The following is a 13,912-nucleotide window of genomic DNA, read 5'->3' as shown; positions in this document are numbered from 1 at the left end:
TCTTCAAGGGATTCCAGGGCGTTGAGTGGGTGATTCCAAGTAAATAATGTAGTTTTAAATGTTTTCTGCAGGAATGCAGCATTGTAAATCTCTGAAGCTGCGTCCGGAATCGCATACTTACAGAGTACGTACCAGATTGGAGGAAGTATGCACTACTCGGCCGGTAAAGAAGTACATACTTTCAGTATGTACTTTTTTGGAAATTTTTGTTATTTATTCGTCTTTAAAATGTTATTTATCTTACTTACACTTGTAAACAGAGGACTCTCAGTTTTCCACCATCTTTCTTGTTTCTTATTCCGCTTCGAACGCCTGCGCAGCTCCAGTTGCATTATAGGATACATTAGCGGAGCACAGGTGTGCATTGCTTGCATACTCAAACATGGCTGCCCAAAAAGTAGGTCATCTGGGTACTTCTCGCGTACCTTTTTGTGTATACTATGTATTCGGACATACTAACCGCTCTCGCGTACTCATTTCCTGTACTATTGAGTATGGAAGTATGCGATTCCGGACGCAGCTTTAGTCTAGCAGCAGGGAGCCGCCATCTTGATTCTTCGCACTGTGTCTCGCGGGAAAATACTCAGTACTCAGTACGTCATCAGTGAACTCTTTACCTTACATAAAAACTTCCTTATCTACTTTCTGGCATGGTCAGTAGTTACTTACTAATTCCAGGTACTAGTCAGTACTGTACTAGTCAGTATCTGTAGTTTGTTTGGGGGGAAAAAAGCAGGTTAATGTTTTTAGAGATACGTTTTATAGATAACACAACAAACATTAATTGTCATGAATAAAAAAGATTTCTGCCAGATATAATCAAAACTATAATAAAAGAAAACCAGAACTGTGGGTTAACACCTTTATGTAAGATGTATTGTATGCTCTACCTTGTTGCAGAGCTGGTGCTCTGTGGATAGACTCTGCACAATCACTAAAATCTTCAGCAATGGGAAACTGATGATGTAACAGTCTTCGTCACAAACCTCCAAAACAGCCTCCACACAAGCCAGCATCTGCTCTAGATACATGATCTAAAAATGTGTAAGAAAAACACTTTAAAATTTAAATTATTATACCTCTGTTGTAACTCCCACTCCTCACCCCCATTACTTTTGAGGTGAACTTGCTATTGTTTTAGATCTTTGTCCGTGTAAACAACAATGTATATGTTCGTTAAATATGGGAAATTGTCCAGGCCTTTAAGTTTTCTTGTTTAAAAAAAATAACTATTCCTCTGGTTCTCTGGAGGTCCAAAGCCTTATAATAGCTTTATAACCCTTTTCAAAATATTTCAATAACTTTTCACTCACATAGCAAAATCTGCTGCTTGTTAAGACGTTTAGGCCTAATTCCCTTCGCTAAAAAGATTATTATAAATTGAAATTTAGGTTCAACAGAGCACTTGATCTGGCAGTAAGCAAATGTGAGTGTGTCTAGTGTAATTAAGCCCAATTAGTAACTAAAGCTGGTTAACTGATTTAAAGGGAAATTACTTTTTACACAAGGCCAGTTTGTGTTAAATAATGGTGTTTTCCCTTTAATTTGTTGCATGAAACTTCAAAAAAAAAAAGTTTATTTAACATTGTATATTGTTTTAAATGTAGAATATTTGTAGCTAATTGACATGGACGGCTAGAAACATTCCCTACCAGCAAACTACCACTACTGTCACGTAAATTATTGTTACAAAGACATGCAAACATGTTGCTTATGTTTGTTATTGCTGTGCTGCAAATTAAATTGCCATTCAGATGATATCTGATTGGTGCAGTTCCTATTTCATTAATGGATAGACTAGATAATATAATAATCACTTGATCGTATTTTTAAAATATGAACGAATTTAGAATTTGATGCCTTCACCACACTCAAAGTTGGGAATGGCAAAATAAAAGTTTATACAACCACAAATCTGAAAAAAGTTGGTGCATGGAAATTGCAAATAATAAAGAAACAGTTAAAAAAAACAAAACAGTTTCTTACATTTACTTTGACTTTTAGTTCATTGCAGACAGGATGAACCTGAGATATTTAATGTTTTGTCTGGTCAACCTAATTTCATTTATTATTAAACATCCATTTCTGCATTTCAGGTCTGCAACACATTCCAAAAAAAGTTGGGACGGTAAAGCATTTACCACTTTGTAATGTTGCCATTCCTTTTCACCACACTTAAGACATTTTGGCACCGAGGATACCCATTCTTCCTGCAAACACGTCTTAAGATGTGCAACAGTACGAGGTCGTCGTTGTCGCATTTTTCATTTTAAAATTCTCCACACATTCTCTACTGGGGACAGGTCAGGACTGCAGGCAGGCCAGTCCAGTACCTGTACCCTCTTCTTCCGCAGCTATGCCTTTGTAATGTGTGCAGCATGTGGTTTTGTATTGTCTTGTTAAAAAATGCATGGACGTCCCTGGAAAAGATGACGTTTTGAAGGCAGCATATGTTGCTCTAAGATCTCAATGTACTTTTCTGCATTAATGCTGCCATCACACAAGTGTAAATGACCTTTGCCAAGGGCACTGACACAGCCCCATACCATGACAGACCCTGGCTTTTGGACTTCTTGTTGACAAAAGTCTGAATGGTTATATCTTTGGTTTTATCTTTCGTCTTTGGTCCGGCGCACACAACGTCTATTTTTTCCAAAAAATTTTGGATTGGTGATTCATCTGACCACAATACACGTTTCCACTGTGTGATGGTCCATCCTAGATGCCTCAGAGCCCAGAGAAGTCGATGCCGCTTCTGGACATGGTTAAAATAAGGCTTCTTTTTTGCACAGTAAAGTTTCAAGTGGCATTTGTGCATGTAACTCCGTATTGTAGTGCTTGACAAAGGTTTGCCAAAGTAATCCCTTGCGCATGTGGTTATATCTGCTAATGTTGAGTGACAGTTATTGATGCAGTGCCGTCTGTGGGATCGAAGATCACAGGCGTTCAGCTTAAGCTTGTGCTCTTGGCCTTTACGCACTGAAATTCCTCCTGATTCCTTGAATCTTTTGCTGAAATTATGTAGAGGGAGAAATATACAAATCCCTTCCAATCTTTCTTTGAGGTACATTGTTTTTGAACATTTCAATAATTTTCGCATGCATTTGTTGACAAACTAGAGATCCTCTGTCCATCTTTGCTTATCAAAGACTCAGCCTTTCCTGAATGCTGCTTTTGTACCAAACCATGATTACAATCACCTGTTGACATCACCTGTTTGGAATCACATCATTATTTAGTTTTTTTTTCACCTCATTATTAGCCCAAAATTGCCCGTCCCAATTTTTTTTGGAATGTGTCGCAGGCCTGAAATGCAGGAATGGAGGTATATTAACACATGAAATAAAGTTAAGCAAACAAAATATTAAATATCTTGGGTTCAAGCTGTCTGCAATCAAATAAAAGTCAAAGTAAATGTAAGCAACAATGCATTTTTATTAGCATTTTCCATACTGTCCCAATGAGAGTGTGTGTGTGGGGGTGGTTATTCACATGGAGTTTAGTGTGACTCTCCAAATGTGATATGGCTCTTTGCTGGAACTCAATAGTGGCAGGTGATAAGAAGCGGCTGGAAGGGAAGTGTGTTGATCTTAGTGGCACGACAGTAAAGCATGCTAGTCTACTACCGCTGAGATCCAAGGGTCGAATCCCAGCTGTGCTATAGGCTCAGTAAACTACATTTGCCAAAATGTTGAGAACCTTTGGGTTAAACATGTGTTACATAGTAAAAAAAGGAAACAGAGTGAAGTTTGTGAGCTAGATATTTTAAGTAAAATCAGAGAACAAAACAATCTAAAAAGTCCTTTTTTTAAACTCTGAACAGATCATTTAGTCAGAAGAAGAGGGACTTAACATTCTCTGACCTGTTGAGACTCCTGGCAAACATCCGGATTGCCGAGTGTTTCTCCAATCTGCAAGAGGTGTGGGCACAGTGCCTTCCTGCTGCTCCCTTTCAGCACAGCTGCTAGTACCATAAGAGGAGCCCAAGGAGATGAAGAGCAAAGAGAAGAGTTTTCCACATGAGGTAGGAGGAGCTTGAGAAAGACCTCTGGGCTTACAAACACCCCCAGGAGTCTGGCGGACTCCAAACCCTAGGTTAAAAAAAGAAAGGAAAACCCCAAGAAAGAATGTGAAAGTTGAAGTGCAAGTTGTGGTGACACCTTTTCTGGTGCTAAATAAGGGAACTATTTAATATTTTTAGAATCTGGCAATTATTACAAACAACATTTTCAAAAAAGTTGGATTATTCTGTAAAATGCAATAAACTTAAGCATCTATGATTTAGGAATTTTATTATATCTTTATTTAACTGACATCACAAAAAAATGACCAAGTGTTTTTGCTGACCAACTTGATTTATTTTGTATTTTGTAAAAAAACAAATTTAGATTTTGAGGCCTGCAACACACCCAATAAATAGTCGGCACAGAGGCAAAAAAAGAGTTGATAGACGTAATTGAAAATTCAAGTTACACTCCCTACCCTTGGGAGAGAGGCATTGGGACTTGTGTGACAATGTATCGGTTGGTTGGTGGACCACCCGACTGCTTAATGTGGAACGTTTTACTCCACCAACCAACACACAGTCAAAGTCCCATTGCCTTTTACCCAAGGGTAGGCTAAAAATGCAGAGAATGAAAAGAATGCTCGAGTGGAGTTAATTCAAAAACTGATTCGGTTTAAAAAACCATTTCAAATAATTTAAGTATGCAAGATGGCTTTAAAAATGCGTAAGTGAGTAGAGTCGTTCACAACATGCAAAACGGCAAGAATAGACAGCTCTCCTTATAAATAAGCAAAGATGCACACCAGCCTACTACCTTACCATCTGAGCTCAGTTAAAAAAATTCTGCATTGCACTGATCTCCATGCTTTCCTTAAATAGCCCAAAAATCAGGTGTGGCACATCAGTGCTGCAGCTCCCAGGGTTTGTATTCCATTTGGGACTACAGTAGGAAGATTTACTCCTTCTGCCTGCCGTGCTGATCATCAGACAATGGTGAACACAAACTGATGAGCAGCTGAAGTCTTGTATCAAAAAAGAATTCCACTTACAAAATTGCAATTATACTGTAAGTATCCACACATCCCAAACAACTAAAAACTTTGAATAATAGGAAAGGTGTTAAAACACAGTGGTACACATGCCTACACATTTTACAAAATGTCCCACCTTTATGGAAACAAGGTTTGTACATAGAAACAATATAGCCTGTTTAAATACACCTTGAATTCTGCTGTGGAATACATATATTAGGGAATTTGGCAAACACAACCTGTTTGGGTTAACTTTTATACTGTGTGATGGTGTAATGGTGCATTTGGTTAGTAGGGGTCCTCTATAATTAATAAGTACTAAATTCAAAGTTTTAGATGTTTTTTCTTCTATAAAACATTTAACTTCTAATAAAGGGTTGCTTTTTGTTAATATTTAGAAAAAAAGAAACAAAAGCATGAGCAGTTAAAATGTTTAAAACTGCCCATTTTGTTTTCAATATGACAATATTTGTCACTTATATCCTGCAACTTTATTTAAACTTTTTTGCAGTTAAAACAAATCTGACTTAAAAAAGGCTTTTGGAACCTAACATGCCTTGTATGCGGCTGAAACAAAACACTTTCTCTTAGGAATTAATAACCTCTCTGTCTTCCTCTCTCTTCAATTATCTTGGTTTAAATTTATCAATTTAGTTGTCCATGTGTAAAGACAATATATGCAAAACACCAGTATTCCCAATTCTCTATTTTGCAATTCAAGGATGAGCAACACTGTCTTAGTAAGCAATGATCTTACATTTCCTATGACATCTTGATCTGAGTCTGCACAGGCAAGATACAGAATGGCAAGTAACGGCTGCAAGTGCTGTGTGCAGTGGTCTTCAGCATGGAGCAAAATAATCCGTAGTAGCCGAATTGTTTTTACTCGTGTCTGCACCAGCCAGTCGCTAGCATCACGGCTCACAGCTGACATCAGCTTTGCCAAGTTCCTCACCACCAGCTCCTTGCAACCCCGTCCTGGCTGCTCCTCTATAAAAAAAAAAATCCAACTTCAAATCAGAAAATGTTGAGACAGTATGGAAAATGTGATCTGCATTACAGACTGTAAAAACCCACCATATTTCATGTTTTGTCTGGTCAACTTTATTTCATTTGTTAATATACATCCATTCCTGTATTTAACAATGGGGCAATTTAGGGCTAGTAATGAGGTTCAAAAAATCCAGAAAAGGAAAATGTTTGAAAACAATGTTCCTCAAAGAAAGATTGAAATGGATTTGCATAGTTCTCCCACTACAGTGCATTATATCATTAAATGACATATGGAGGATTTGCAGTGTGTAAGGGGCAAGGATGCACGCCTAAGCTAGATATTTCTCTCCAATTCCTCAGACAGCATTGCATCAAGAACAGTCATTAATCAATAGTTGATATAACAACATGAGGCAAAAGATAACTTTGGCAAAACTTTATCAAGCACATTAACAAATGCAACTTAAAACTTTACCATGCATAAAAAAGCCCTATGTTAACCATGTACAGAAGCAGTGTCTCTGGACTTGCAAGCATCTAGAACGGACCATAACTCAGTGCAAACAGGCACTGTGGTGAGACAAATCAGTATTTCAGATCTTTCTTGGAAGAAATGAATGCTGAGTGCTCTGCACCATAGACAAAAAGGACCATCCAGACCATTATCAGCATCAAGTATTTTCATCTTTAAGAGGGAGCTATTCAGGTAGGCTGACTGTGTATTGTATCTTCCATTGACGCTATTATTCAATTTATGAGTGTTATTTAATGACTGCCGTGAAATGTGACTTTAATTTGAAAATCCGTGACTTCTGTGATTTTTAAAAAAACGAGGTTATAAGAGACGAGAGTTATAAGCATCAAACTGTAAATGTAAAATTTTAATGCCAATTTTTCCTGTTAAATTTGGGTTGAAGAAAATAAATCACAGATTAGTAATTTGATTGCATTACAAATGACATTTCAGGTAAAATGTACTAATGGGAATTCTTTGCTTAAGGCTCTAGTGAGAGCTATGCGATATCTTGGCAAGATGCCTGATAGGCATGTATTATAAATTAATATTCAATATAAATAATGTTTGGTAAACTCACCTACAGACTGGTACACTAAAGGAGATGGCAGATGAAAGTCTATTTTGTCCTTTAGATCATCTTTATTTTCTATTTCCCACTGAGTGCCAACTTGTCTCCACAGTTTCCAAGCCAATGTCCTGAGAAAAAATGGATAGGCTCTGCTAATCAAATAAAATCTCCTGTGTCGCTATACAAACCAGACAAATAGTAAAAGTGGTATTTGTGTTTATATGTTTTAAAGTAATAATTGGGGCCAGATTTAAAAGTTTGACCTACCGAAGAAAGTAAAAGAATGTAGTTGTGCAACATATAACATTGTTTATATCATGCAAAAAATTTTTTTGCTTTAATACGGTTTTTACCTAAGAGCAAATGCTAGCACACAGCGCATTTTGAAATCCTATTTCATATTTTATTAACTAATACATTTGATTCATTGTATCACTTATATACTTTGCATTTCTGAGTTAATACTTTATCTCTGGAAGGTCATCACTAAGGCTGCTCAACAGCAGTGGAATGAGCTTATGGAAATAGGAGTATCTGTCCCGTAAGTTGAGAAGCCAGTCCCCAACCACCAAAGTCACAGTTTTCCTCACCTAAAAAGAACACAAAGATGAACAAATATTTCCCAAAACAGCAGTACATCAAGTATTACAATAAAGTCAAATGGTCCTAATTAAATAAATGCAATTACATGAATATAAATCAAGTCATCTTTATGTTTAAATTTAGTGTAAAATTAGAAGATTTTAAATTCATGTGAGGTTTAAGTCATCTCATTCATCCTACTTGGTTAAGTTTAAAGTCCATTTATCCTAAAAAAAAATTATGAAATCACCACACTAAAAACTTTTTTTTTTACTTTGCAGCAAATAAACAAATTCCAAATAATTTGGATTTCTAAAACAAATACAAACAAGTCTAAAAATGCAAATCAGTGAGCATTTAAAAGTAAGTGAGTACAGACTTTAACGAGCTGTTAGAGTTGGCTAATTAAAAGAAAACATGGTTCCAAAAAGAATGTTGTCAACTGAAACAATGAAAATGACTAGAGAAAGAAAATCCAACACAAATTTTGTGCAAGTTTAAACAAAATGGTAAGGTTATAAAAGTAAAACATACTGGTAGACCAAGGAAAATATCACAGCACAGAAAATATCACAGCATCAGGATAGCAATATGCCTTTTTTAAGGCAATATGCCTTAAAAACAGAAAATACACAACCAGCTTTGCGCTTTTGGGTGGACAGTCCTAAAGGGCCAAAACCCAGCACAGCCACATGACCCAAAATATCACATAAAACTGGGTCATGTTTTACAAAGATGCTGCTTGATACTGTGTTTGAAGCCCAAACAGAGATGAGAACTTCATCCTGCTGTTAATTTTTTTATTATTATTATTTTAGGAACTAAACAGATCCCTGCACCTTGTGAACAAATAAAAAGCGGCTGTAGTGCTCAACAAGTTCTACTACAACTGTGCAGCCATGCCATGTAGCGCTTTATAGGTAAGTTAAATTTGTTAATAAATCCAGAATTTAATTGGCAGACAATGCAGAGATTATTAAATTTTAACACCATGCTGGCACATATTTGTAATATTCATGGAAGGTGTTTAGATCTTTGTTCTTTTAGTGGTTGTTTTCTGATGTTAGTCATACATATACGTTTAAAATTTTATGTTTTGTGAGGAATCTGTGGATTGCCTTCTTATTGTCTTGGGTAAAGGTAGTCGTTGCTTTTCCTATTTGTATTTGGGGCATTCCATTAGGATATGTTTTACTGTGATGGAGGTTTCACAGGTTGGTGAATTCTTTTCTCTTATGAAGTACTGGTGTGTTAGTCTAGGGTGATCCTCATGATTTCCATGTAGTGTCTTTAATTTACTGTTTATGCTGGGGTGTATTTCATCTCATTTATTGGTGATTTGTATTGCTTCATTCAGTTTTCCATTTCATTCTGAAATGTGTTCACTAGTGGTTTGGTATCCATTGTCTGAGTTTTAAAGTTTATGATTAGCTGCCCTGTTTTTTCTACTACTCTACTACTTTCACTGTCTGCTATTTCGCTGTGTCCTGGTATACAGCAAAGTATTATGTAATATCTTCTTTTAGGTCCATATGGTTAAGTGGGATTGGGTATTTCTCTGAATTTGAGAATTGTTGTATGTATTCGAATACCACAAATGGTTGATTTCTTGTTATGGGCGATGTCTTCTAAGTTCCCAGGATGGCGTGGTGTCGAGGGGTGTTTAAGCTATTGCATTTAAGTCCATTGTTGTTTCATTCGAGTTACAAAAGTTTGGTTTGCTATTGTGCGAGACTGAGTAAAATAGTAAATTGACTTGTCGACCAGGTTTCATGGATTGCTTTAGATTGAGTATTGCAGCACCAGTTTCGGTCATCTGTGTTTGAGTGAGGGTGCTTGTGCTTCATTGTAGAGGCTTTGTATGGGAGAGGTGTGGAAGACTCCTACTGCTAATCTAATGACTTGATAATGAACTGTTTAGATGTGTGCTGTTTAGGTAAAATTTTTGGGCTGATCTGTAGACAAAGCATCCATAGTCTAGTTTAGTTCTAACCAGTGTACTGTAGACAAAGATTTGGTTCAGGCCAAGATTTTAAAGGTGTTTAGTTTTTAAAGGCACTTCCCTTTCAGTGTTCTAACGTGTATTTGGTACAGTATTTGGTCCAGTGTTATATGGTAGATTCAACAACCATGAAGGGTTCTCTGTTTCAATCTTAATTTTAAGAATAGGGTGACCTATTATGGTAACCTAATAGGGTGCACCCTTTATTCTGACCTCGAATTGTCTGTCAAGAAAGTTGGTTACAAAGGTTAGGAGGCGACCTCTAAGTCCTGTTCGGCAAAAGTCTTGAATCATGACTGAAAAAATGAAGAATGACTGAGTCAGCTGAAAAAATCATTGGTGCTCCTCTGCCCTCTATCCAGGACTTGTATACTTCAAGAACCAAGAAACGGGCAGAGAAAATTATCACTGACTCCTCACACCCTGGACATTACTTTATCCAACCCCTCCCCTCCGGCAGGCGCTATAGATCCATCCACATTAAAACCACCAGATTTAAAAGCAGTTTCTTCCCACAGGCCATCTCCCTCCTAAATAAATAAATGACTGATAATACATAACACGTAAGCGTAAAAATATTCATCTGCTGCCAAATTGACTACACTGTAGTACTCATCCTACATGTTGTGCACTTTACTGTTTTGTAAATATTTCAGATGCTGCTAAATTACATATCTGTATATTGTGTAGAGATGGGACGATCGATCGGCTATGAATCGGTATCGGCCGATTTTTTATCAAAATATGCTATCGGCGATCGGCCGATATCTCCTAAAAGTAGCCGATCCGATCGTGTGATATATAAAAGATCACGTTAAGCTTAACAGCTCAGTGGATTGATCCAGACGCCAACCATCACATCACCATTCATCAACCATCGTACAGAAACCACAGTGAAAGCTCTTCATGACCTAAAATAACATCATTAACGTTGTGCATCATACATACGATGTAATTTTGCTGATTGTAATATTTACTTTAAAAAGATCATTCAACCCGGTCACATCTGAGTCGATTCTATCAGCACGTTATATAAACTCCTGGTTCACTTTGGTAAATCGTAAGCGGTTCTTACTTGTGATGTACTAGATGAGAACAGAAAATGTTACAGAGCCAATCAGAGGCAAAAGTTTATTCATTAGCAAATTCGTTAGTTCAGGATCATCTGCTGAACTTTTAGCTCCTTAGACGGAACGAGTCTGACGGTCGGTTACAGATCTGTGGTAATAGCAGTTTAATTAAGCTTTTTAATTAAGCTTTTTAATGTAAGAGAGTCACACAGAATGTTCTGTAGTAGCTGGTGTTTATTTAAAACCACGACATTTAATTAATAACAGTAAACACGGAGAGATAACTGAGAAGAGAAACTTACGCTTGGCGAAAAATGAATCGACTCATGAATCAATGAATCACTTATAGCGATACTGTGAACAAAGCGTATCTTCTAAGGGCACACACACACACAAACACACACACACACAAACACACACGTGCGCGCACTGCTCCGGTTTATCTTCACTGTGAGGCTCTTTTTAAGTTTATTTATTTTATTTACTGCTAAACCCCCCCAACCCCCCCTCCCCCCGATCGCAATCGGCCGATGTCCCTGAAAGGAGATCGCAGATCGGAATCGGTGCCAAAAACCCCGATCGGCACATCTCTAATATTGTGTGTATATAATCTTATAGTTTGGATAATTTTGTGATTTTGTGTTTAATGTTTAATGTATACGTTGCTTGTACACTGTATCGTACCATTACTAGAGAGATACCATCAACCGGAAACAAATTCCTTGTGTGTATCCACATACCTGGCCAATAAATCTGATTCTGATTCTGATCATGCCATACCTCTAGTTCAGTGGTGTCCAAACTTTTTTCTAGGAGGGCCAGATTTGATAATGTGAAAGTGCCCGAGGGCCAACAGTCCCTAATGACATTATTTTAAACAATAAAATATGCAGGCCGCTCAGGTACGCTAGCTCACCAGAGTTGGGGTTTCGAATACATCGTATCGAATCTCAGCTCTGCCTTCCGACTAGGCTGGGCGGCTGTATGAACAAGACGCGGGCCGGATAAAATCCGATCCGGGCCGGACTTTGGACATGCCTGCTCTATGTGGTATCATAGCCTTTTTGTCAAAGAAGACAACAAACAGATAGATAGACACACAGAAGGACAGACAGAAAAATATTTTTTTATCCTGAGGGAAAAATATGGCTGTTCTTGGCTGTAGAGTTTTAGGAGCAGTGATAGTGTTTCCGAAAGTAATTGTTTCAGCATTTGGTATTGTATGTTGCCTTGATCTTTTGTTGCATTGTGGGCTTTTTGAAAAGAAGTGTATTTCCTCTGGGTTAAAAACTTATGATATGAAGTCTAATTTGTTTCTTCATCTCTGTATTCAGATAGTCTGGGGCATATTCTGGGGCGTAATTGTTATTTGCTAAGGCTTTTTGAGGGCTTTAGCCAGTCATTCTGCTATATCCCGTCGCTGGTTGCCATTTCAGCTTGGAGGTTGGATATGTGGTTATACTTCTTTGTATTTCATTTTTTGTATGAGGTTCCAAAGTTTGGTAGTCAGTGTATGTTGTGTTTTGATTGCAGAGTTTTGTCTCTTCCTTGGTTTGGAGGAGGTTTATAGTATAATTTTCTCAGATATTTCTCTTATTGTGGTAGATAGACAGATAGATAGATACTTTATTTATCCAGAGGGAAATTATAGGCCTCCAGTAGTTTAAAAAAAAAAAAGAACAAAATAAGAACAAATACAAAAATATAAGTAGCAAATATAAGTATCAAATGTACAATGTGAATGTATGTAATATACAGTATGCAAAAAATAAAATTACAGTATACTAAAAATTTAACTTAAGTAGCCGGGTTGGTGGTAGAGAAAGAATACAGTATAAAGGAAATGTACATGGAAGAATGTACAACTTGTGCATCTGACAATATGACATGGACTAAAACTAAAAATAGTAATAAAAGCAGTAATATATAGGTTCTTATAAATGATGTATACAAAATACGTAGGTATAAATATAAATGTAGAGAACCATTCAGGTAGGGTCTTTGGTTATTCTGATTAGTTGTGTTTTTTCTCTATTAAGCATTCATAGTCGATTTGGCAGCTGCTTGATGACTTTTAATATTTGTGACTTATAATATTCGTGACACAGGGAAGAGAAGGTTATTTGGTATGTCTATTACGCTACTCTGGTGCGAGCCTAGTCTTAAGAACACCTTGCAAACCTACCATGTCAAGTTTTAGCATAAATCAGTCGAATACTACAGTCACTGATGCTTCCAAACCAAATCTGGTGGTTAAGTCAAATGTTAGGGCTCCACCATGTTTTTTGGTGACAATTAAGCATTCATAGTCGATTTAGCAGCTGCTTGATGACTCTTAATATTTCAGCAAAGGATTTTGTGAATTGTGTATCATATATTTGATCAAATTCGTTCTATTTCTATTTGTTATTTGGTACTGCTGTAACTTAAAGGGTATTGTGTTTTAAAGAACATGGCAGACACGAGAGGTGAAGGGTCTAATTTTGATATTAGACAATTGAGCATTGGTAGGGGCAGAACTGTCTTTTACTTTCATCTCAAAGTGATAAGAAACATATCACAATTGATAGTCCTGACTTTGCAAGCACAGGGAGGAGAAGGTTACTTGGTACGTCTATTACGCTACTCTGGTGGGAGCCTAGTCTTAAAAACACCTTGTAAACCTACCATGTCAAGTTTTAGCATAAATCAGTCGATGCCTACAGTCACTGATGCTTCCAAACCAAATCTGGTGGTTAATTCAAATATTAGGGCTCCACCATGTTTTTTTGGTGACAATTATATAAATTATAAAATATAAATTAGCAAAGTGTACCATATCTGAGTGGGACGAGTTAATGATCTGTTCCCAGTAGAATGTACAGGGTGAGTCCAAAGTCACAGGACACAGGAAACAAAAGGAAAGCCTTTGCGAAATGTTCATGACGCAGCACGCAACGCCTCGCAGCAGAATGTGGTGTCAGCCAGTCATCCCTCGTACGGATTCTTCATACCAATAAGTGGCACCCCTTCAAGATCCAGCTGCAGCAGAAACTATCCGAGGATGACCCTGATAGACGTGTCGAGTTCTGCACCTGGGCGTTAGACCAACATCAACGTGATCCTGCATTCGCACAGGGCATTCTGTTCAGTGACGAGGCCAA

At 37.3% G+C, this 13,912-nt stretch overlaps 1 protein-coding gene across 1 annotated transcript in view; it reads right to left on the bottom strand.

Moving 5' to 3' along the window:
• LOC134300112 (dynein axonemal assembly factor 5-like) overlaps nt 1-13,912 on the bottom strand; it is a 92,184-nt gene that overhangs the window by 47,095 nt on the left and 31,177 nt on the right. The window contains exons 3-7 of the mRNA XM_062984771.1: nt 7,581-7,705; nt 7,125-7,243; nt 5,795-6,027; nt 3,864-4,091; nt 891-1,034 (exon numbers count right to left, since the gene is read on the bottom strand). Of these exons, the coding sequence (XP_062840841.1) occupies nt 891-1,034; nt 3,864-4,091; nt 5,795-6,027; nt 7,125-7,243; nt 7,581-7,705 (849 nt within the window). The remainder of the gene's footprint in view (nt 1-890; nt 1,035-3,863; nt 4,092-5,794; nt 6,028-7,124; nt 7,244-7,580; nt 7,706-13,912) is intronic.

Source organism: Trichomycterus rosablanca, chromosome 22 (assembly GCF_030014385.1).
Source record: "Trichomycterus rosablanca isolate fTriRos1 chromosome 22, fTriRos1.hap1, whole genome shotgun sequence".
Classification (NCBI taxonomy): Eukaryota; Metazoa; Chordata; class Actinopteri; order Siluriformes; family Trichomycteridae; genus Trichomycterus; species Trichomycterus rosablanca.
The sequence above is the reverse complement of the archived record's forward strand: the minus strand, read 5'-3'. Positions and strand labels throughout refer to the sequence as shown.